This window comes from Manduca sexta, chromosome 1, assembly GCF_014839805.1.
Source record: "Manduca sexta isolate Smith_Timp_Sample1 chromosome 1, JHU_Msex_v1.0, whole genome shotgun sequence".
Classification (NCBI taxonomy): Eukaryota; Metazoa; Arthropoda; class Insecta; order Lepidoptera; family Sphingidae; genus Manduca; species Manduca sexta.
In genome coordinates, this window is record NC_051115.1 from 1,272,123 (window position 1) to 1,298,384 (window position 26,262).

Consider the following 26,262-nt stretch of genomic DNA (forward strand, 5'->3'; position numbering starts at 1 on the left):
TATTGTTCCGGGCCGATAGTCAGCAGAAAAACCCGACCTGGAGATTGAACCTTAGACAACACGGAATACGTACCGCTATCAGTAAATTTCTAAAAAGTAAGTAGACTCCCTCAGTGGCGGAGTTGTAATTGTAATCGGTATGAACAAGACTACCACGCTGAGGTCCTGGGTTCAGAACCCGGATCGGGCCAAAAATAACTGAGCCTGGGTTTTTCCATCTTAAAAATTACTCAGTCGCAGCTCGAAGTCAGATAGGTAGCGGTGCGATACTTCTGTGCCTCTGAAAGCACGTAAAGCCGTTGGTCTTGCGCCTGATCTCTCTCCGGTCATGTCGGCTTGCCGTCTCACCGGACTATGAGAGTGAAGGAACAGAGAGTGCTGTGTATTGCACACTTGTGGACTATATCCCCTGCATACCTGGCTAATCTCCAAAAATTGGCCGAAAATCGGCTAGGAGGTAATTCATTTAAGTCCTAATTTTTCCTTTCGAAAACCTACGTGCGATATTTCATGAAATATTTAATGAAAGGCTCAAAGAAAAAGAAATATAATATTTTTCTAATCACCAGCTCTTACGAACACTTCTATATTCTTATTTAATATTATCTCCTTACTAGCTTCTTTGAAATCTGATTTACTACCTTTACTACCTTTTAGTTTATTCTTTCCAGAATTTTCTGAAGACATTTCTTTCAATCTTCCTGCTACAATAACATCTTTATCAACCAAATTGGACTCTTTAGTTTTATAATTAAATAGATCATTTACAATGTTCCCAACGATATCATTCAATTCTTTATAATTATTGCTTTTAGAGACTCCGTTTAGTTTGTTTTTTATATTTTGAATATCGTCTTTAGTAAAAAAGTAATTTAGTTTATTAATTAAATAATCCATGAAATATCCTTTTTCGTTTTGGAGGTAACGTCTAACACAATTTTTAACTTCGCTCGGATCATTTTCAGCCCACCTTCTTAACGTATTTTTGACATTTTGCTTTATATTTCTTACTATGAATCCATCGTTGTCATTAATTTTCAGACCTTTAACTTTTCTGTACAACTCTTTAGATAGATGGATGATATCCTCGTCGCTACAATTCAATAAAATATTTGCTATTTCATCTAAAATGTCGGAGAATTTTGAGCCGTCGTTTTGAGCTCTGTATTCAAGTGTAGGGTTTAATATATTTTGTAAATCGTCTAGAAATTTTCTCACGTTGTGTAGAATGGATGTGTTACCTTTAGCGTCATTAGGTTCAAGCAATACTGATGTCTCTAAATTTAAATTGACGCTTTTAGGGTCCAGAGTAAGAATTGGCACTGAAATATTAAAAACTATTAGGTATGCCTTACTTTGTAGAAGATATAGCTAAGCTGCTTCTCTAACCGTATTTTTAGAAGATATCTAATCGAAATTTATAAAAAATAGAAAAAAAAAAACATTTACAATATGCTACTTAACCTCTAGTTTAATTTTTTTGTATTGTGAATATTATGTAATTAATTTCATATTCTGATTCCTAATCCCTCTCAGTAGTAGAGGAGGCCCGTGCTCAGCAGTGGGCAAGTATATAATACAGGGCTGATATTATTATTATAATTTCATAATAAAAAATGTCATTAACACGCATATGTACACACACAAGCATGAGCAGTATAATCTTCTAAATAGTTATATTTCTATTGCTTTTTGTTTTTTTGAATAAGAAAACTAAAAGGAAAAAAAACGTGATTACTGATGCTTCATATCCAATAAATAAATATTTTAGTAAAATAATAATTTACTAACCGAAAAGAGTAAACAAAATTGTTTTTTCCATTTTAAAATTCTCACGATACGTTCGTTATCATTTCGTTTATACAAAACTTACATATTTTATTCATGTGAGGTAATATTTTCTCAGTCGTAAAGTTAACTCGTAAAACTTTAAATTAAACGAGACTACAGGAGTGTAGCATTTTTAACACTTTTGGTCGATTTTGATTATTTACACACACACACACACACTCATATTCACACACACACACACTCATATTCACACACACACACACTCATATTCACACACACACACACTCATATTCACACACACCCACACTCATATTCACACACACACACTCATATTCACACACACACACACTCATATTCACACACACACACACACTCATATTCACACACACGCACACACACACATACAGATACAACAACACACACAGACACAAACGCGCTCACGTACATACCAACCCACATAGACACACACGCACACACACTTTTCATGTGTACTCCATCCCACAAGGCTTCTAGAAAACTAACGCCGTATATTTTAAGGATTTAGAAATAAAACTAATTTTACAAAATAATATTTATTGCACAATACTATAGGAATCAGGATTTCACATTCGGGAAAAAAAAACTAAATTTTGTCAAAATTACCTTCATTAAAAACCAGATAGATTTGTTTAAAAATTTTCATTTTTATTTCCTTGAATATTTTTTACTACTCGCCGAACAAGACTCAAAGGGGTGAAATGGAATAAAATGATTACTAAATAAATATATTTAACTGAAATCTTAATTTAGTCTTATTCCGTTCACCCCTTGAGTCTTATTCCTTTTCATCCCTTTGAGTCTTATTCCTTATCACCACTTTGAGTCTTATTCCTTTTCACCCCTTTGAGTCTTATTCCTTTTCACTTCCTTGAGTCTTATTCCTTTTCACCCACTTGAGTCTTATTCCTTTTTCTCCCCTTGAGTTTTCACCCAACGCATCCTGTCGAGTTCTCAGTTGACATATCGCAGTCCCTCCCCTGGCGAGAACCGCAGTATTGCTACAGGCTTATAAGCATCCCCCAGGATCTCCTCGCTGGACCCCGCGGGAGGCGTGGGGGGGCCATCCTTCCTCTTCTTACATAAAGGATATCGCTTGGACTTTATGTTTAGATGTACCTGAAAATGCCATATTTTAATTATGCGACATGATAAGTTGTTTGATGCTAAGTTACTCTCTGGGCTATGACTCTATAATATAAGGTGGGGAGGAAGTTACCAAGAGACTACATACGTTATATTATGTATTATTTTTATAAAATTTAATAAAAAATAAAATAAAATAAAAATGCTTTATTCATCACGTAGGCGAACATAGTTGCACTTATGATAAGTCAAGGTACATGAGAATATTTAATTATTACTTGATTAAATTAGCTTATATAAAAAAAGACAATTTATATTGAAAATAAAATAAATGAAAAATATACTTAGTAAACAAAGAAGCCAGCTCGGGATGGCAGGGAAGAAGAAATAAAATGATGTATATATGTATTTTTGAATAAGCAATAAGGGAGAAACGCGTCGCGATCCTCACCGGTGAGGACAATAAAAGCCCTAACCTAGCTAACCTACCAGCCTTTCACTAACTACCTAAGCGATGACTACCCGAAGAAGAAAGGCAGAAAGAAACTCCGGGCTTTATTTTTTGTCATCAATTATCCATTCTTTTATAATATTGTTATTAAATATATATATATTTTTTTAACAGAATAATAATAACTAAATATTTTTGTTTTTCTTTAATTACTTATATTCCTTAACATCTTAGGGGTGGGCACAATGAACTACACCCTCCTTTCCTTGATTTTTAAACTACACAATATTTATTTGTATATCAACTCTAATATGCTACTGAAGTAACATACAAAAAGCCTTTTTTATGAACGGCAAAGTGATCAAAATGCACCTGATGGTAAAAGAAATGGGGTCCAGTAGAATGTCAGCTAACGAGAGATGATTACCCCTCAGTCGACACAATTATGCCTGTTGGAACCGGATATACACAGGCTGATACCGGAACGCGACACACATGGGCCACTATGGCGGGTTTTAACACCTTGTGTGCGGTCGCTATCCGGGCGGATATAATATATCCTACCACCAACAAAAAGTACCTACGTTGTGAAAAAAAGGATTTCTATTTTCTAAAAAATTATGTACTAGGCAATGTGACCACGTCAAAGAATTAATGTGAATAAAAAAAAAATATTTAAACAATCATCACTACATAGTATAAAATAAAGTCGCTTTCTTTGTCCCTATGTATGCTTAAATCTTTAAAACTACGCAACGGATTTTGATGCGGTTTTTTTTAATAGAGTGATTCAAGAGGAAGGTTTGTATGTATAATAACATCCATTAAATAGTGGAGAAATACTGTTATTTTGTTATGTTATACCCGTGCGAAGCCAGAGCGGGCCGCTATGTTTTTGTATACAACGTTCACAGTTTTTCTGTAGTGTATTTAGTATCAGCATCGCACCCGTGCGAAGCCGGGGCGGGTCGCTAGTCTATACGCACCTGCCTATAATGTTTGTACAGGTTGGACTTCTGTGTGAACGTGGTCGGACAGTATTCGCATATAAAAGGTCTCTCGCCCGTGTGCGTGCGCATGTGAGACTCCAACTGGACTTTGGTCTGAAAAAACATTACGTTAGAGTAATGCCAATATCAATATAAAAGCGGCGATAGCCTAGTTGGGCGTGGAACGGACTGCCGAGACGAATGTCCGCAGGTTCAAATCCCAAGGGCACACACTTCTGACTTTTCTAAAAAAAAAATCATGTGTGTATTCTTTGTGAATTTATCGTTCGCTTTAACAGTGAAGGAAAACATCGTGAGGAAACCTGCACATCTGAGAAGTTTTCTATAGGAATTTCCAAGGTGTGTGAAGTCTACCAATCCGCACTACAGCGTGGTGGACTAAGGCCCTATCCCTCTCAGTAGTAGAGGAGGCCCGTGCCCAGCAGTGGGACAGTATATAATACAGGGCTGATATTATTTATTATTATTATAATGCAAATATCAAAATGTATACCATGTATACCATCTAAATTGAAGTAATTAACTCACCGGAAATCCCTTTCCACAGTGGTGGCACATTTTATTATTAGGCCTTCCTTTGTGTACATTTCTCATGTGTTGATCTAAATTGACTCGATTCTTCGATGACTGAAAAACATAAATTCCATTTTATTTCTTTGAATGACGAGACGAGCTTGCCTTTCGCCTGATGGCAAGCGACACGATCCATAAACAGTAGAAACATCAACTCAGTGTCCACATAGTTCTCTCTCGAAGTGGAAGCGAGGCTCGTACGCATGAGCCTACACTGTTTTCTTTTATTTATACATACATATACATACATACATGTATATCGGCGGACTTAATGCCAAAGGCATTCTCTCCCAGTCAACCTAAGGGTGGTGCAGAGATAAATAAGGTAGGTGCATCATGGATATTAATTAATAATACATAAACATACATAAAAGAACTATAATGTATAACTATATTAAATACAAACAGAATATAAGAAATATTATAAATACATAAAATACAGATAATAAATACATAAATATATATTATGTACATACTAATAATAAAAAGTTTAGAATTAACGTGATAACTCTTCTGCTTCTTCTAACAAAAGCTGCCGTACTCTCCTTTTGAAGGTAAGCCGAGAAGTGGCCGTTCTAATTTCGAGAGGGAGTGAATTCCATAGAAGAATAGCTCGGATAGCGAAAGAAGAGTGAGTGAAGTTAGAGCTATGAGATGGACATTTAAGGAGAAGATTGCTGGAAGAGCGAAGATTCCTATCGTGGCTATTACAGAGGTATTGGAAGTTGGAGGATAAGTAAGTAGGAGGAGTAGGGGAGGTAAGTAAAGAAAAAAGAGTGGTTAGTGCCCGCAAAGAACGGCGCTGGCGTATAGGTAGCCATTTTAGATCAAGACGATAGGAAGAAATGTGATCATATTTGCGGAGATTATACACGAATCGAATGCAGTTATTTAGAAGTCGGTCCAGTTTGTTGAGTTGGTCTGCATTCAGATCAAAATAGCATACATCACCATAGTCGATTACAGGAAGAATTAAGGCTTGCACAAGCATAGTCCTGGTCTTGAGCGGCAGGAAGTTCTTCAGGCGGTATAGAGTCCGGAGAGTACCGGTGACTCTCTGGCAGACAGATGTTACCTGGGGCCTCCAGTTTAGGGTGGAGTCGATGTGCAAACCGAGATCTACAACACTGGAGCTCCAAGGAATGATATTGCCGTTGAATAAAACAGGCGGAATGATCGTACCATCCAACCGGCAAATCATCCTTGGACTACCCACAATAATGGCTTGACATTTCGCAGGGTTTACAGATAAGCCGAAATTGTCAGACCAGATCTTAATTTGAGCTAGGTCCCTATTCACCCTGTCCACAGCCGCGGCTACACAATCTACTCCATCCCTAGAATATATTTGCAAGTCATCGGCATACAGGTGGTACGCACATTGAAGTTCTTGAGTTAGGAGGTTAATAAAGATAGAAAACAATAATGGGGACAGTATGCCGCCTTGAGGGACTCCAGACTCGATATGGCACCAGCCGGACGAGGCATCGCTAAGTCGCACCAACTGCTGGCGTCCCTGAAGATAAGAAGAAAACCAATCCAGAGCCGAAGGAGAGATCAAGAAGTGAGAGAGGATTGCTAGAAGGATGTCGTGACTGACGGTATTAAAGGCGTTCGAGAAATCAACCAAAGCCAACACAGTGACCTTGGCATCCTCCATGCCCGCCCTAATATCGTCAGTCACTTTAAGTAGTGCTGTGGTAGTGCTGTGACCAGACCTGAAACCTGATTGCAGTGGAGACAACAGATCATTTAGGTGCACAAATCTTGACAACTGTTTATGCGCACAGGCCTCAAGCACTTTGGAGAGGAAAGGAAGAATGGATATAGGACGGAAATGTTTCGCATGTGAAGGGTTAGGGGTTTTGGGAAGGGGGAATTACAATGGCTTTACGCCATAGAGACGGAAATATGCCAGAGGTGAGGGAGCCATTAATGATGTGCGAAATGACTGGGATAAGGTGATCTAGGATAGGGATTATCATACGACGACTGATGTTGTCGCAACCAATCGCATTGGACTTAATGGAAAGGATTACTCTTTTGATCTCACCCAACGAAACTGGAGAAAATTGAAAGGGGTTAATATTAGGCCTTGGGAGACCAGCTAAGAAACCTATGGTACGACGCCTGGTTTGGTGATCTAACGGAGTAGTGGATGAGAAATGACAATTTAAATCATCCAGACCAATAGTCGCCCCAAAGGATTCTAGGTTTTGTCTTTGCCAATACCTAGAGTCCCAAGGAATCTCCAGATACTGGCCGAAGAGGATAAAGATATATTGCTAAGAATATGTCGGCGTTTAGCGTTGCGCACCATCTGATTACACCGATTCCTTGAAGCTTTGAAAAGGCACCAGTTTTCCTCCGAGCGGTCCTTCTTGTACCGACGAAAAGCCCGGTCCCTTCGTCTCATCGCCATCCGAACCCCTCGAGTCATCCACGGTGCAGGGGGGACGCTTTAACTTAATTTTCCTGACAGGGGCATGTTTGTCGAAAAGAGCAGTGACAGAACGATTAAAAATATCAACTTTGTCATCCATAGAAGTAGTTGCAAACAAATGATCCCATTTAAAATTGACAGCATCACTATCAAGCTTCTCCGCATCAATGCGACCAAAACTACGCAAGTGCAACACCTTGGAGGGGAATTTGGGGGGTTTTAGGGTGTAGGACAAATAGATGAGGTCGTGGTGAGAGAAGCCAGGTGCCGGAAATTGACCATAAGAGGAAACGAGGGAAGGAGCAGAGGTGAAAATGATGTCGAGCCAAGTATCGTGTCCATCCATATTATGGTGGGTAGCTTGCAATGGTAGGACATGTAGCTTAACCGAATCAAGGATGTTCAGGAGTTTATCGGACCGAGAGGAGTGGGCAAGGAGATCGGTATTTAAATCACCCATGATGATGTGATGAGCATATTCTGATCCTAAAGATTCCAGAACTGATTCCAGACTGGAGAAGTAATCGAGAGATGGGGGGCAGTATACAACACCAAGTAAGATTTTCACTCCCTTGACCCAAACCTCGAGAAAAATAAATTCCACATGAGCAGTACGATGTGCAGGAGAAGAGATTACAATTTTGTATTTGAAGTCACTACGTAAGTATATAGCGACCCCACCCCCCCTCCTGTCAGTTCTATCATTTCTGATCAGAACGAAACCAGGGAGCGGGTAGATAGTGGAAGGTAGATGAGGTTTGAGCCAGCTCTCAGAAATCAGAACGGCATGAATATTGGCACCTACAAAAGTCTCAAGCAAGTCACTATAGTGACTCGGTAAACTTTGCGCGTTGATATGACACACGTTGAAATTGTGACCAGTTGTCAAGTTAAACGTATTGCGTACCAAGTCACTAAGGCCATCAGCTGCTGAGAAAAACTTTCATCACTAGAAGAATCTACGGAAGCGTTCGCAGAAAGAAAAGAATCATTATCAGAGTACATAAGAATAACAAATAAGTTAATAACAATAAATAAATATATATAAAATAAACAATATAAGTAATATATTATAATGAATAAAACTGATCGTATTGATCGATGCGGTGCAGCACTACGAACTCTGCACCACCCGCCAGCTGACCCACACACTTATAGACACACAAAATATAATGTAAATAGAAATATGTTTAAGGTAAAGTTCATAACAAAATAATACTAACAAAACTAAATTGAGACGATGAACACAAGTGACAAGCAAGAGCACAATAAAAAATTTGAAAAAAATAAAATAAAGTAAAACATATAAGTTTCCGAACGGATTTAAATTCAATAATGACAACTGACAGTTGACACTTGCGAGCTGTCAAATTAGCAAGTGAGTGACGTACAGAAACAAAGAAGGTACACAAACAAAATGTTTTACAAGACTATAGAAAACAACACAACAAGAAAACAAAACACAAAAGTGGAAACAACTACAGTAAACCTAATAACTGTTTGCACCAATACTCAGTTCCTGCGCGACTTGAGATTGTTAGAAGTTGCCGCAGGACCGCCGCTGTCGCCTCCTTTGGCTGCCTTTGATGAAGTTGCCTTGGGGTATTTTGTAATGAATGGACTTAGTTCGTCGGTGGAGCTGATCTTATTACGAGCTCCGTCCGGGGTCTTCAGAATCACCATGCCATCCTGCGTCCATACCGAACGCATACCAAAATGCAGCCGAGCCTTGGAAAAACAGCTTGCCGAGGCTTTGTAAGGAACTCCCTTACCGAGATTGAAGAGCCCTTAAATTTCGATTTGGCCCTCCACACAGCTGAACGGTAATCAACATGAGAGAACCAAACTAAAACCGGGCGATGATGATCCGGGTTGGATGTCCCTATCCTGTGACACGAAGACAAGTGTGCTGCAGAAATATCCTTTACACCCAAGGTGCTGCTGACTGTGTCAAGAATGACAGAAGTGCAGTTTTCACCGCCGGATTCTGGAACTCCCAGGAAAAGAAGGGCCTTACGCCGGTGTCTGGCTTCAATGCCATCAACCACTTGACAACACTCTGCAATTTGCCTTCTTAGCAGCCGCAGCATCTCGAACATGAGTTCTCTAAATGTTCTGAACTCCTCTGCAACTCGTGCGACTGTGTCCTTCCCTGGTCCGCTAGCCTGCAGCTTCGCCTTCGAGTTCTGCCATGCGCCGAGTGAAACATTCCTCCAGTTTATTTTGCGTACTTTCAATGCTCGCCAATTGTGCCATTGTGAAGTTATTATAATGTTGTATCAGTATCTTGAGTGTCAAATGCCTAGGTGCTTAGCTGGCAGGTGGTGCTTAGAAAAATTCTTACATGTACAGTGTTGAAAATAATTATGTAAATTTAGAACACTATGTGGCACCAAAATCACTAAATAAACGTTGTAAAACTGGTGAGTTTATACTTTAATTAATTTAAAATATATAGAAGATTTCGTAAAACGTCTTAACTTTTTCGCACCTACCCCCAGAAAAATTTATTTATCTTCAGCTGAACTAATTATTATTTCGACAGTGTATTAAAAGTTATTCTGAACTTCGGCTTCATTCTACCTCCTCCGACGTGGCATTCAATTCACCCAGCGACATGGGCGCCATGAAATTTAGTTTTAGGTTGATGCATCTCAACAAGATACCCCGGGGGCGTCCCGTATGCGCCGAAGAAGGCCACCGCGGGTTTTGGTTGGTATGCCGGTGTATACAAGGGTTAGGGACTCGGTCCAACGCTCGCTCGGATGATGCTATACTCCCGAGTGTCATTGGTCCGTAAGACCGGTGAAACCAACATAACCATTCCACTGACCCTCCAAATGGTGGTAGCGACAACGCGTTTTCTCCCCGCGTAAAACAAAAAAAAAAATGGTGGTGCGTCTGCGTCTACGCAGTATACTACATAATATTATTATGTTTTTATTTTAACTCAAATCGCGCGGGTTTTTGACAATGCTTTATCATAAAACCTCTGTGGTAGATAGTTCCCATCGTTGCAGTTTTATTTAGTGACTTATATTTTTTGTGATTTATCTCTAGGCAGGGGGGTGCACGTGCACCTACTTGCACCCCCCTCCCGGCGACTAGCAATAAAATATAACGTTTACCTTCAAGCAGATCGGACACTGATAAGTCCTGTGTAAGTGTTTGTCCTCGATATGATCCCGTAACTTCGTCTTGTCTATGAAACGGCGGTTGCAATGGTCACACACGTATCTAGAAAAAAAATCTTAGACGTTAAGGTAACATCGGATTGTTGGGTAAGACCGTTGAATCAATATTCCTATATATATATAATATCTCTGTATTATATACTGTCCTGTGTGAAGTCTGCCCGCACTACAGTGTGGTGGACTAACGCCTAATCTCAGTAGTAGAGAAGGCCCAGCAGTGGGACAATATATAACACAAGGCTGATATTATTAAAAATACTTACTTGCGCTGGTCCTGCGTGACGTGTTTGAGGCTGTTCTTGAGATGGCGCTGGTAAGAGCACACGGATTTGAAACTGATGCCGCACGGTTCACAGTACGCTACTTCAGGCTTGTCCTGTAACAATATCAATAGGTATTGTGACGTCTGCCTGTCACAGGGGTAAGTAAACCACTTTTGGTTCTTTTGGTACTGCCGCATGGCAACTACCCTCCACCCCCGGCCGTGCGCCCACGTCTATATTTTATTTGTAATACGTCACAGATATTCTATAACTGGTGGTAGATCTCTCACATATGAGTCTGGGTAGGTACCACCGCAATGTCTGTCACCAAGCAGCAGTGTGTAGTCACTTGTGTTCCGGTTTGAACATTGTAACCAGTGTAACTACTGGACATAATAATTATCATCTCATGTCTCAGGCAAGTGCAGTGGAATACCAAACACTTTGTAATTCAAGGTGTTAGTGTTTCTATTGTTTATCGGTCGTATCGCTTACCATCAAGCGATCGGCAAGCTCGTCTCGTCATTCAGAGCAATAAAAAAAGCGCTTTAGCACTGCATATTTAAAGTTTGGTTGGACGACGATTGATATTGTAGCGCTGCAGCGAACTTTAGTTCTGACTCCAGATTTTGAACAATTAATGTGTATGCAGGTATGTTTGTTCCTCTTTCACGACAAAACTACTGAACGGATTTGGATGAAACTTTACAATAATATTGGTTATACATCAGTGCAACACAGACTACAATTTATAATGATTTTGTGTAATTTAGCCATAATATAACGATACATATCAAGTAAATCGGAAAAAAGAAACATTATTCCGGAAACCTCCTTGACGCGGACGAAGCCGCGAGCAAAAGCAAGTGAATAATAAATCACAGTAACTCACCTTGCTCTCGTGCTTCTCCAGATGTCGCTTGAGACTGTTCTTCCATCGGAACACCTTGCCACACACGTTACAAGGGAAGTTGTTGTTCAGTTCGTGCACAGCTCTGAAACAAATATAAATTTTTGGCGAGATAATATAAAAAAAACACTAAATAAGATTTTTTTTAAAATTTTTAGTTCAAGATTGACCGATAGGGTAGTTGCCAATTTTTTTTTTAATACATTTATCAAAAATGATTTTTATTGAAAATCTATCGGAAAAGGATTTTTTAAAATCCACGCAATAATAAATAAGTTATAAAGCTTTGAACTTACTGAATGAATTTGGATGAAACTTTACAGTAATATTGGTTATACATCAGAATAACACATAGGCTACAAATTATAATGATTTTATGTAATATGTAAGTTAGTCGGAAAAAAAATTGCTATCTTGGCGTACGCTGCCGAAACCATTGGAGTTAGACAAAAATGATGTACCGTAGGATTGCTTGTCTTAAATAGTTCTAAAGAAAAGTGCGCGACGGCATATACCTACCTATTATGTGGAAGCCATTATAAGGGGTCGTTCAAGTATTATGAAAGGCAATTTGGGGGGGGGGGTCTTGTAAAACGTTACAGGCGCGGGAGGGAGGGTTCGTACAACGCGTTATGTAACATTGGTTTTCTTATTTTAAAACAATAACAAAGGTATTTTAGCGACTTTCCGGTATTTTGCGTAAAATAATTGTGAATATTAGAAAAAAATTGTAACTTTAGAGTTACATAACTTTTGGAGGGGGGACGAGGGCGTACAGGAAAATGTTACGGCGCGTAACATTGAGAGGTGGGGAGATCAAAAATCTTCAAAATATGCGTTACGTAATACTTGAACGGCCCCTAACCAAAATAGTGAGCCATATATAATTAAATCCGATACTTTTTTTAGCGGGATTTTTATGCCGGATAAGTCTTCCAGGCGGACGAAGCCGTGAGCAAAAGTTAGTATCTTTATATATAAAAATGAATCCCTATTTCCCTTGGTCACGCCATCGCGCGTGAACGGCTGGACCGATTTCATTATTTTTTGTTTTTGTTATGTTTGTTATTATCAGGAGAAGGTTCTTATGAAAGAAAAAATTCAAAAAATTGCACGGAAAATTAGAAAACTTTACGAAAATATAAATTTCATATAACTGTCAATTGTTTGAAATAATCAGCGATTGACAGAATGCGCGCTGCAAATTCATAGTTAAGACGGGACAACGTCTGTCGGGTCAGCTAGTATACAATAAAAGTACACTCACATGATATGATTCTTCAGTCCGCCGCGGTGTTTGAACGTTTTCACACACTCGGGACATTTGAAGCGGCCCTTGTGCGTGTCCAGGTGGTGTATGTGGCTGTCCAAAGAACTGGGAACAAATATACGTACTCAGTATCAAAGACAAACAATTTTTTTTTTAATAATTGAAGTATCAATGACACTTAAAAACGTGCGCACGCGCATCTGCTGCACCCAAATTCCGCCTATTTTTTTGACACTCACAAACCCGTGCACGCGCATCTATTACACCTAGTTTTATTTCATTGTGTTCCGTCCCGTGATGTGATAGGGGGCGAGCCTACCGCCATCTCGGACACAACAAACTCCGAGTTAATACTGTGTAGAAAAACCCAATATCAATGCCCGATCCGGGATCGAACCCGCGACCTCAGCACTGCAATCGTTCCGTAATACAAGTACGCCACCGACGCTGTGATATATTTGTATCAATCTTATCAATTACATTTTTGACTGCCTGTTATTTAAACGTGTAAACAAAATGTAAATCCGTTATTGGCCCTAAGATAAGTGTATCAGATTGTGTCGCTCTGTGGAATTTTAATAAATAAATAAATTACATTTTTTTTTAATTATGCAAGCTTCTACATGAATTTGATATTTTATAAAATTGAATATTTTCGTTAACTGCTGTTTTTAAAGGTGAAATTATTATATGTATTAAAATTCAATTGTGTTTGGTGTTTAGGAAGCGTTGGGGTAAGACCGGATATTGGGATAAGATCGTCAATTCAAAATTACTATTAAACTTTAACTGAATTTAATTTATTCCGTACAGGTCGTTTTAATGTTGGCATTATAACCATTAATTTAATTACACCGGTCTTACCCATAGAAGAACTTACCCAAGCTATATTAAGTGCCAATTACAAACCCAACTTACTGTGACACGTGACTACAAGTCCTGCATTTTATAGTGGACAATGCTATGTTGTGCGCAGAATATAGATGTTGTTTGATCCTGCCGCGGTCTATCGCTCGCTTTTGGCACAGGCTGCATTCGAATCTGTGGGGGAAATACCGGATTAAACAATGCCGACAATACCCCAATATCTCTACAGCGAAAATACCCCTATACCGAAAATACTACAATATCTCTACAGCGAAAATACCCCTATACCGAAAATACCCCAATATCTCTACAGCGAAAATACCCCTATACCGAAAATACTACAATATCTCTGCAGCGAAAATATCTCTATACCTAAAATACCGCAATATCGAAAACAAAGCTAAGAGAGAATTCGTCCATGAATCATGTGATATTTTTTTAGTGACTTCTTACCTCCCTCTTCGCCCCTCTGATGATATGTGGTGAGTTTTTAGACTACCATTTCCCCCCTACCAAAAATCTCGTCTATTTTTTGGTACAAAGTATATTGAAATGTGAGATTAAATCGCGCCATAAACGAAAAGTAAATACACAATACATGATATTTGATTAACCCCCCCCCCCCTCCTTCATTAAGATATTTCGTGATTTTATTTCTATACTCCACCCACGTTATGAGCCTCACGTGATTAATGGACGACCCCTAAACAAATTTAGATAAAATTTTCTACATAGATAGACCCCATTTTGGATTAACTAATAACTACTTATTATCTCAAAATTTACACAATATATAATTAACTACACAAATGGACCGTCAGAGGAGCGGCAGTCGACAACAAGCGACACTGGACATAATAAGACTTAACATCTCATGTCTCAGGCGAGTGCAGTGGAATACCAAACAGTACATTGTAATTCAAGGTGTTGGTGTTTCTACTGTTTATCGATCATATAACCATCAGGCGAACGACAAGCTCGTCTCATCATTCAAAGCATCAAAAAAAAAAAAATTTACACACACACACACACAACATCACGCATTCATCCCCGAAGGGGTATGCAGAGGCGCAACCAGGGCACCCACTTTTCGCCAAGTGTGTTCCGTCCCATGATGTAATAGGTGAGCCTATAGCCATATCGGGCACAAATTCCAGACTCCGGGTTGATACTGAACAGTAAACCCAAATACCACTTTGTCCAACTCAGGATTCGAACCCAGGACATCAGAGCGCTGTCGTACCGCGCATGCAGTACAACTACGCCACCGAGGCAGTCAACAATAATTTTAATTGTTACAATTTGATTTTCCATCTCACCTTCTCATGTGCCTTCTATAGTGAGATGTGAACGAGTCCACTGTAGCGATGATAGTCTTACATATAGGGCAGATGTACTCACCTATGTCCTGCAACAAAATGATGAACTGACTGCACGGATCGGGCAGAATTTAAATCCATAATACGCTTTGAATGGCAATGACTAGCTTTTGCTCGTGGCTTCGCTCGCTTGGAGTAATTTTCCGAGGTTTTTTTTCGACTTAGGCGCCGTTCAAGTGTTACGTAAATGACTAGCTTTCGCTCGCGGCTTTCCCCGCGTGGAGTAATTTTCCGGGTTTTTTATTCGACTAAGGCCGTTCAAGTGTTACGTAACACAATTTGGACGGGAGGGGAAGGTCTTGTTACGTTACGATGTTACAGGCGCGGGAGGGGTGTTCGTACAACGTTATGTAACATTGGATTGTTTTATTTTAAAACAATAACAAAGGTATATTAGCGACTTTCCAGTACTTCGTGAAAAAAATTGTAATTTTAGTTACATAACTTTTTGAACGGGAGCGTACAGAAAAACGTTACGGCGCGTTACATAGGAGGGTAGGGAGGTCAAAAATCTTCAAAAATTGCGTTACGTAATACTTGAACACCCCTTACTTGATATGAATCGTTATATTATCTTTCCCGACTTTTGAGTAAATGATATTCGTCACATCACTACATCACTACATAGTACAAAACAAAGTCGCTTTCTCTGTCCCTTTGTATGCTTAAATCTCTAAAACTACGCAACGGATTTAGATGCGGTTTTTATTAATAGATAGAGTGATTCAAGAGGAAGGTTTATATGTATAATAACATCCATTAAATAGTCAGCATTGCACCCGTGCGAAGCCGGGACGGGTCGCTATAAATTTATAAAGCGAAGATACAAGTCACACTCTAATCTATGTTCCCAAACAAATAGTTATCAAATGAGTATTTACATTACCTGTTTAATACAAACACAAATTCATTATAAATTGTAGCCTATATGTTATTCTGACGTATAACCAATATTACTGTAAAGTTTCATCCAAATCCGTTCAGTAGTTTTTTCGTGAAAGAGGAACATACATACATACATTTATAATATTAGTAGGACATAAAATATCTAGTTATATAAGCGACTTTATCTAAGTAATAATTAAATATTCTCATGTACCTTGACTTATAAGTGCAAATGTTCACCTGTGTGATGAATACAGCATTTTATTTAATAAATTATAAATTATAAATGATAACACCGTAGTAAAATATATTTCACACTCTTAAGGTGGTAGCTCAAGGTCCATTTTCATACATTTTGTTTCGGCTTTAATCTGGGTAACTAAACAAGTATTGGCAAGTAAAGAATTTAAATTCACGTCTAGTTAGTGATTAGTTCTCGCAGTTGAAGAAAAACGTAAAATAATTAATAATCATGGATATTTCGGCCTTTAAAATTTAATATGACGAAATTTTAAAGGCAGAAATATCCATGATTATTAATTATTTTTACATTTTTCTTCAACTGCGAGAACTAATCACCAACTAGACGTGAATTTAAATTTTTACCACAATACTTGTTTAGTTACACCTTAATAAAATAATGACCTATTTCAAAATTGATAATTTGTGGCAGTCGTTGAAAAATAATTTTTGTTTGCTACCTTTTGTTGAAGTTGCTATAAAATTGAGCTTATTAAAGATAGATAAATAATGAAACCTATAGCTTAAACAAATACGGGAAAAAACTAAAAGGTCACAAACAGGAATTGGTTGTTTGACGATTCCCACAAATTGACAATTTTGGAATGGGTCATTATTTTATTAAGAGTGCGATTAATCAGTTTACTCACAGGCCCATGCCGTCCGCTACGATGAGCTTCGTAAGCCCTGTTATAGTTGAACCCGATGAGACACGACTCGCACTTGTACTCGGCCTGCATATAGCTCTCTTTAGCTGCCTCTCTCTGCCGCTCGCTCATCATCTCCTCGTACGACAGCTCTATGGTTACGTAATGTTTGTCTGTTGGCTTTGGTTTCTGTGGCTGCAATAGAAAAAAAATATATAATATTAGCCTTGTATTATATACTGTCCCACTGCTGGGCCTCCTATACTGAGAGATTATGCCTTAGTGTACCACGCTGTAGTGTGAAGACTTCACACACCCTCAAAACTCTTATAGAGAACTTATCAGGTTTCCTCACGATGTTTCCTTCTGAGAAACCAAGTGATAATTCACAAAGAATATACACATGATTTTAGAAAAGTCAGAGGTGTGTGCCCTTGGGGTTTGAACCTGCGGACATTCGTCTCGGCAGTCCGTTCCACAACCAACTAGGCTATCGCCGCTTTTCAGCGGCTCATTAGGCTATATATTTATGAAATAAAAAGTGTAATTGTTATGAATTTTCATATTTAAATCGAAACTTTAAATCACTCTACTCAAAAATTTACTGATTGTCGCTTCCGACGTTTTTGCCATGCCTATTATAATCACATCTAACAGCTCATGCTTTATAACTAGCTTATCTGGTAGTAAACGTCCCTATCCTAGGTTAAAACGCCTTCTTAGTTCATGATTTTGTCACCCGCATTGCTATGGAGGGAAGTGGACAATTAATATTTCCAACTCTTCCCTATCTTTCTATTTGATTATCGTTGTGGGATAATGACACATTAGTGTTCCCTGAGACTCTGCGAGCTTCACCGCTCGGTGTCATACAATGCCACTGCTGATCCTTACAGGAGTTGTAGTGGTGGGTGTGAGGATGAGAAAGTCTCTGATTGTCGCTTAGATATTATTTCCTTTAAAGCGTAGATTTCCTTACCTTTTTACTACTATTGAGTTGGATATTCTTTACAATTTTCTTTGTCCGTTTCACTTTACTCCGGGCTAGTTTTTTTCTCTGTTTCTCGGTGGGTAGCGCCGGTATTTCCACTTCTATCAATTTTCCCGTGCAATTTGATCCTTCGTACTCTGTTAGGGACGTTTGATAATCTACAAAAGGAAAAAGCAATCTAATATTATTATTTTTCTAAGCATGGGAGGAGAGGTCCAAAAGTCCAAATGTTAATTCAGTGAGCATTGTGTAGCAGTGGCGAAAGATAAAATACCCGACACAACATAGACGAGCTTGCCGTTCGCCTGATGGTAAGCGACACGACCGCCCATAAACAGTAACACCAACACCTTGAATTACAAAGTATTGTTTGGTATGCCTCGCCTGAGACATGAGATGTTAATTATTATGTCCAGTAGTTACACTGGCTACAATGTTCAAACCGGAACACAACAGTCACTACACACTGCTGCTTGGTGACAGTAACTATAATGGTATATGGTCAACTCCGCACATATTCCGACAAAACATATTTTACACCTTCTGTGATTCCACAGTCAGAGCAATTTGAGGCCTGCACAAGATGTTTAAAAAAGTAATTATATTATATCACAGTTAATTCAAAATCAATTCATTTATAATTTTTATCATTAATAATTTAAGAGATTTTATAATCTAGTAATTCATACTTAATTCCAAAACGTACCGTGTTTAAAAAACTAAATTTTTATGTTCAAAATGTTTATTTTATATCTTTATTTCTTTTTTTTTTTAAATACTTAATGCATGCTGTCTCCTTAGATGTAAGATGCACATTGTTTCATACCATATTTATAATTTATCTTTTTTAGAGAACTTATAATAAATAAATAAATCAACAACTCACCCGCACCATCCCACTCATTCTTCACTTCGTCCTTAAGCTCTAATCTCCCGTCGACTCCTGGGAGTTCCTTCACATCCTGTGACTCTGATCGTGGGCAGTCTTGTGTTCTCTATAAACATACTATTAATATGATTATCAAACATTACTGGTTTATAACCGTGCTTTGCTGGTGGTAGGGGATCGTCCATTAATCACGTGAGGCTCGGAAGAGCGGAGGGGTTCGGAAATAAAATCGATAAATATCACAGGGGGGAGGGAGGTAAATAGATATTTTTCGTTGATCACGTGATTTAATTTAAATATTTCAATATACTTTGTACAAAAAAAAAATTACACGTGATGATTTTGGGTACGGAGTAGTTTAAAACCTTATCACATATCACCAGGGGGGCGGGGATTAAAAAACATCACGTGATTAATGGACGACCCCTAGGATATTTTATTTTTTTCAAGAGTTAGGAATAGCGACTCTAAAATCCTTTTAATGCTATATGACTTTACACCACTACTTTTAATGACTAAAAATAGCATCATTTGCCGTCGTTACTGAACACATATTTCATAAAAAAAATACGATGTCACAAAATTATTCCTAAAAAAAGCTATTTTTAGTGAAAAGTGACATTGATTAATTCAAGTTTTCTAAAAACACAATATGTGTATCAAAAAAACATAACTTTTTAAACATAAATTACTCCATTCATGCACTGTTGAGTTTGCATATTTTTCATTACTTTTTTAAACCAATTAGAATGCTTTGAATTTTTTTTTTGATACCAGTATTCTGGATCACCATGTATAAATAAATCCTACCTTCGTTACATTTTGATTAACAGTCTTGCTTCTCTTCGGAGCAGATCTCTTCCTCTTCTTATCATTAATGATAGCTTCAAACTCGGCTTCTAAATCATCTACATTATCACTGTCTAATGGAGGGTAGTCAGCGTTGGAAGGGACTGGTGAGTCTATAAAAAAAATTACTACAAATTGTTGACTCCTCTATTACAAGGTACTATGTTAAATTTTTTGATTAATATTTCACAAATATAATGTTTTTTTCTGTAAAAAAAATGTTATAATCCCCAATAAATAAAGGGGGGGACATTGAATTATAGTTTTCTCTAATTTAAGCCAACATGCAATTTTTTAAAGCTCAAACTTTGCAACATGAATAAAAATTAACATAGAACATTGTTATAGTAACCAGGGTTGTTATGGAGCTCCGTACCCGTAACCGAAACTATCGGATATCCGAAATAAAAATATATCCGTAACCATAGTAAAGAAATACACTTAACCAAACTTAATGCAAAAACATAACTAAAAACTTCACAGGAAAGCTAAATTCGAGATTTCGTTTTCTTGGGCGACATAATTATTCTAGGTTTTCTAGTTTTAAAACCAAAATACTGAAGCGATTTTGAAAAAAAAAATATGGGACTAATCTGGAGATATTCTTTCGAATAAAAAAATAATTTTCCAAATCGGTTCATAAATGAGCGAGTTCTGAGGTAACAAACATACAAAAAAAAACACGTCGAATTGATAACCTCCTCCTTTTTTTAAAGTCGGTTAAAAACTTTTCACGGAAAGGAGGTGGCACTACTTCACTGAAACTTCATCCCAAATTAAAACACAGAGGTTTTCCGAACACCCACGTACCCCAATTAGTTCATCGATAATTAATAATCGACGATGACGACGAACGATAGTTAGTAATCGTCGCCCTACTGTATTACATAATATTTTTATTTTACTTTAATCTAATATCCGTAACCGAAACTATCCGAAACTTACGGATAATCCGAAATAATTACATATCCGTAGCCGTATCCGAAACCGATATAATTTTATTCCTATATGCATATCCGTATCCATATCCGAAATTGCATATCCATAACATCCCTGATAGTAACCCAGCAAGGTTACAACCCTGTAATTATTTTTTATTTCTTACCCCATTCCGTGTATTACGTGTGCATTATCGCTTGCTTTAACAGTGAAGAAAAACATCATGACGAAACCTGCATACCTACATTCTCTATTGGAATTTTGAGGATGTGTGAAGTCTACCAATCTGCACTACAGCATGATGGACTAAGGCCTAATCTCTCAGTAGTGGAAGAGGCCTGTGCCCAGCAGTAATACAGTACATAATGCAGTGCCAATATATTATAGCCCATGCTGACCTACCACAATTACAAATTGACATCTGTATAACTAAAACTAAAAGGATAAACCTATGTGTCCTCAAGGAAGCTAAATTATTAAGGCACTCACCACATTCTTCCCAATCATTCTTGACCTCATCCTTCAAACTGAGCTGCACTTGATTGTTGTCATCAGGCCGTATGCTGATTGGTTCATTGTTAACTATTTTCAACCGAGGTGGCCTCGTCACATCGGTTAGGAGACACTCATGGAGGTTCTGTAAAGGTGAGCATAGACTAAAGTAAAGTGGCAAAAGCCGAAATTCTCTGACAGGCAACTTGAGACAACATATAGATACTTCTTTATCAGTATCACCCTTGACAGAGCAGTTGTGGTCATCATTTAGGTGTTGGTAGCAAGCTTCACAACACTTTGCCATTCTTCTCTGATGGCAGCCATCCTTGTGCATTCATGTAGTGATGATGAACCATTTACTGTCACATTTATCTGGTCAATCATTTTATGGGTATTGATATGCATAAATGCAGTATGCAAATCGTTATAATGGTAAGTAGACTTGCAACTGCTACAGCATTACAGTATAACATTCTGACGAATGGTACAATACAGGAAAAAGGTTAGATTCCTTCCTAAATGTGCCATTACTGTGAATTCTTGATGTAATGCTCAAGGCAAGTCAGCATTACATCACTTGTAACATTGCTTCCTACCTCTAAAAGGGCGATAGATTGGTGGTGAGTGGAACGGACTGCCGAGATGAAGATTCACTAATTCTCAAAAGTTTTAAGCCCATCATATTTGACCCCCTCTGTTCCTATACTTTTTAATGTTTTTTTTTCAGTATTCTCGAAATCGTCTCCGTACCAACAAAGAAAGCCCTGGGTGTAGCTATATTATAATTCACAAATCTATTAGTTACCTCATTGGTGTAGGTTTGTAATATTCTAAATGAGTCTTGTACTTGTGCTCTGAATGCCACAATCCTTTTCAACAGAGCCTCACACTCCCAGCACACGACCAGGGCAGTCAGCGATGTATCATACAACTGAAACAAATATTATAATTAATTTTACATGGGTAAGTCAGTGTCTACATTTTATGGTAAAAAGTATCCAGAGTATTGTTTAAAAATAAATAAAAATAAAATGCTTTATTCATCACGTAGACAAACACAGTTGCCCTTATGATAAGCCAAGGTACATGAGAATATTTAATTATTACTTAAATTAAGCTGCTTATATAACTACAGACATTTTATATAGTTTGGGCTGGTAGAAATGAAGAAGGACATTGATAATATTATTGCTAGATGAGAGATTTATACTATTCGGATGAATGCTGCAATTAGAATAAGTAGTTTGATATTTTGTGGTGCCTAATCTAGTGAAAAGATATGGTTGATGGTAAGAAAAACAATTGAAGACCTCCTTGATATAGTAAGTGGAATAAAGGATGTGAAGCTAGACCTGCTGTCGAATGCCAGACAACGGAACGCTTTATGTGAGTTTTCTAATAAGATTTGCCCCGGATTGACGCCACGAAGTTGTCCTGCAGGTCGATCGCGGATACAAATCATTTTTTTTTTATAAAACATATCGTCGGCTAAGAGTGCTGAGCTGCTAACTCCATAATAGACAATTAGTAACAGGATAAAAAAAACTGAATTATTATTTTATTTCTTACAACATCTAAAGAATGAAGATCCCGTTGGTAGATATTTCTTTAAGTTTTATATATTTGCACAAAACAACTATTAACTATCAAATGATTTAGAATTATTACAGAAAAATGGAGTTAGCCATTTTTCGTTTTAGAAAATTAGATTTATATTGGTATTAAATTGGAGTTAGCATTTTATCACATTAAATAAATAATCTTAAATTTTAAGTAGAATGCGTTTATAAAAAAAATATATTAAACACATGCATATTACTATTAGTACCTATTCAATAATTATGATTAGCAGTGAAATAAAACTTTCATAAAAGTCTAAAATTTGTTGGTAACGTCTGCTTTATCACCTACAAGTCGTTATAAGTATTCGACGATAAATATTGCACATCGACATTTGGATACACAAAACACTAAAAATCCCGTGTTTATTACGTGCTGTTAAAATATTTAGGTGTTGTTTTTTGATTAGGGAAAATAAAAAAAAAAGAAAATGTTTTTAACACGATTACATAATTTGGTAAGTAACTCGTCATGTAGCGTACATATTAAACACTAATCATCATTATACATATAATTGCTAAAATAACATTTAAATGAAAACTTTTAATCAGCTAAATTCTCAAAATTCTCATCATCAGCCTATATCTTTGTCCACTGATATATACATAGGCCTCCCCAAATATGCGCAATTTTACCCTGTCTTCGGGCTGTCGCATCCAGTTCTTGTCAGCGACCTTTTGTAGATCATCACTCCACCTTGCTTGAAGGCGTCCTACAAATACATTTGCCGAGTCGTGGTCTCCACTCAAGAACTCGTTTACCCCATCAGTTATCGGTTCTTCGACAGATATGCCCTGCCCACTGCTACTTTAGTTTGCTAATCTTGTCTGCTATGTCGGTGACATTGGTTCTCTGACGGATGACTTCGTTATGAAGTTTATCCTTCAGAGAAACTCCAAGCATAGCACGTTCCATAGTCGCTGAGCGACCCTGGACTGGGGGACCAGCCACTTTGAGCATTCACGTTTCGGCACCGTAGTTTATGACAGGTAGGACGCATTGGGTGAAAACCTTAATTTTCAGACATTGCGGTAGAAACCACGAGAAAACCTGACGTAGTTTACCAATTGCGGCCCAGCCCAGCTGGAATCTCCTTTTAACCTCCTTCTCAAAACTGTTTGTTCCTAATTGCAGAATCTGCCCATGGTAAAATTATTCGGAAACAACTTTGAGAAGGTGGCCATTGACAACGATAAAACGGTCCTTGATCATAACTTTTGTCTTATCAAGATTCAATGTTAGACTTATTCGCTGTGAGGCTGATGCTAGGCTGAACACAGCATCTGTTGCAGCTCTTCCAGTGTTTCTGCCATTATCACTATGTCGTCTGCGAATTGCAAGTGCGAGATGTAATCACCAGAGTTATGAACAAATCCTACAGTACGCTTTTGAACAGTTTTGGAGATATGCCATCCCCCTGTCTCACGAATTAAATATCTTTGCTCTCAAAGAGTTCCATATCACTGTCACTATCGGCCATATTATTTACTAGTTTATCAGTGTAATCGTCTACGTCGTGTTAAATTCTTAGATATTTATTCTCGTATTTGATTGCATGATCGCAAACCTATTTCCATTCTTCAGCCCCGGTAATATTTACTTTTCAATGAATATTGTTTTTACTGTAATCTAATTCATATCCTCGTTTCTAGCGGCTACATAGCCCTTCAGTCGAAACCACATATTTTAATTTGGATTAAAATCCGGTTGATACGGTGGCAGTCACAACATAGTGTGCCCGTGTTTAGCAAGTAACTTTTCCACTGAAAATTCTGTTAACCTCTGTGTTTCAGTACCGAATTCGTTTAATATATTTTTCAAAGTTCTCAGTAAATTTCCAGTGGCATTTGCCACTCGTTCTTGTTGCTTTTTACGATAATTATTTACATTTTAATCCTTATTTTTTTAATCTGTCGGATTAGGTTACAAAATATGTATAAACATTATAGAAAATTTCGAGTGACTGACTTCGTAAAGGATTCCCTCGTTTTTTATGGATGCCATCATACTTTTGAAAGTTGGGGTCTTTTATTTTGATTAAAATAAAAAGAACTATCACTGGCTACAGAAATACTTTCCCAAAGATTTCACCAACAATCAATCAATGCGCAATGTTTATCGCTGGATATAGCGATATAAAATACCCAAAATTTGCTGATTTATTTGTAAATTTAATATTTTTATATTTACATCGCAGTATGACTCGGCTACCCTTTACTGTATTACTTGGTCACGCAAATTTTCTCTCTTAACCGTGGATACCAACTATATATAATTCATGATATAAATAACATAAGTATTACTTATGTTTTTTGAGATAAAACATGTACACAAGTGTTATTAAAGCATAGAAAGGTATTGAATTGCAAAAAATAATTATGTCTAACTCCTTTAACAAGACTTATTTCTAAGAAATAAAATGGGCTAACTCCCAAGCCAAGCAAGAGGATGCCAAATTTTAAGCTTTTATGTATTAACACAATTCAAAAGACAAAATAAATATAGAAAAATTAAAAAGCAAGAATCACCATTGTTCAATAATATCACACACGAAGTAAAATTGTAGTTCTTCTTCATATAGGAGTTATGGTGCCATGCCGCGGGAATTTGAGCTGCACATTTGCCCACAAAATGGCGCCAAATGAGGGAGTTAGCAAGTTTTACGCGAGTTAATTTCACATCCAAGGAGTTGTCAGATATTATTGAGGCTCAAAAAGTGACATTGTCGTGTGTTAGAGGCACTTGGTATGTTTTACGATTTTGTAGAGTTTTGCTCGCTCTATCTGATGGTATCAAAATCTCATTTTCGGTAAAAATGGAGTTAGCAGCTCAGCACTCTTAGCCGACGATATGAAAACATGTTTAATGCCGAATTATTGGGGTGGGATAAGGCGTATAAGATATTAAAATGGGATGTTACTCACAGGAATCTCGCTCAGCGTATCCAAATAGAATCGTTTTATTTTAGCATCGCGTAAAACGCGAAGTGATCGTCCGAAACACAAACACGACATGCACAGCACTTCCTGGATTATACCGTCTTTGTTCTCCATTTTATCACAAGTTTAGTATAGCTCGTACATATAAACAGCACTCATAATTTCACTACGAGGAAGAAAAACCCCTTTCACTTAAAAAAAAATTAACTCGGCGAAACCATTTTCTGAGAACATGCACGTATTATTATTTTTTTATGAATGAATTACACCTCTATTTTTATCAACAAGGTCTAATGTTGGTTAATTTGTTAGAAATACTGTAAAACTTATAAAATTAACTAAATATTTGTCTTTCAAACAAGACGAACAAAACAAACCGCCGCCATTTTTAAAACAAACTGAATGACATTTGACAGCATACAGATATAAATAGTAGAGATGCACCTTGGAAGCGAATGACTGACGCATTTTGGCATTATCGGTTTTTAGTCTATA

The 26,262-nt window shown here is 37.5% G+C and overlaps 2 protein-coding genes across 2 annotated transcripts; both read right to left on the reverse strand.

Moving 5' to 3' along the window:
* Window positions 1–536: 536 nt before the first annotated feature.
* On the reverse strand, window positions 537–1,932 carry LOC115449789. The gene is made up of 2 exons (XM_037446683.1): window positions 1,792–1,932; window positions 537–1,322 (listed from the first exon to the last, which is right to left on the reverse strand). Exons 1-2 carry the CDS (start codon window positions 1,820–1,822, stop codon window positions 559–561), a joined length of 795 nt encoding a protein of 264 aa, XP_037302580.1. The 5' UTR covers window positions 1,823–1,932; the 3' UTR covers window positions 537–558.
* Window positions 1,933–2,347: 415 nt separating this feature from the next.
* LOC115449768 (zinc finger and SCAN domain-containing protein 12) lies at window positions 2,348–26,160 on the reverse strand. Its single transcript, XM_030177657.2, has 16 exons — window positions 25,753–26,160; window positions 22,014–22,139; window positions 21,203–21,350; window positions 19,736–19,887; window positions 18,923–19,031; window positions 18,025–18,194; window positions 17,049–17,240; window positions 15,214–15,302; window positions 13,946–14,068; window positions 13,025–13,132; window positions 11,740–11,842; window positions 10,848–10,960; window positions 10,519–10,627; window positions 4,903–5,001; window positions 4,351–4,467; window positions 2,348–2,946 (listed from the first exon to the last, which is right to left on the reverse strand). Exons 1-16 carry the CDS (start codon window positions 25,879–25,881, stop codon window positions 2,782–2,784), a joined length of 2,052 nt encoding a protein of 683 aa, XP_030033517.2. The 5' UTR covers window positions 25,882–26,160; the 3' UTR covers window positions 2,348–2,781.
* Window positions 26,161–26,262: the final 102 nt, after the last annotated feature.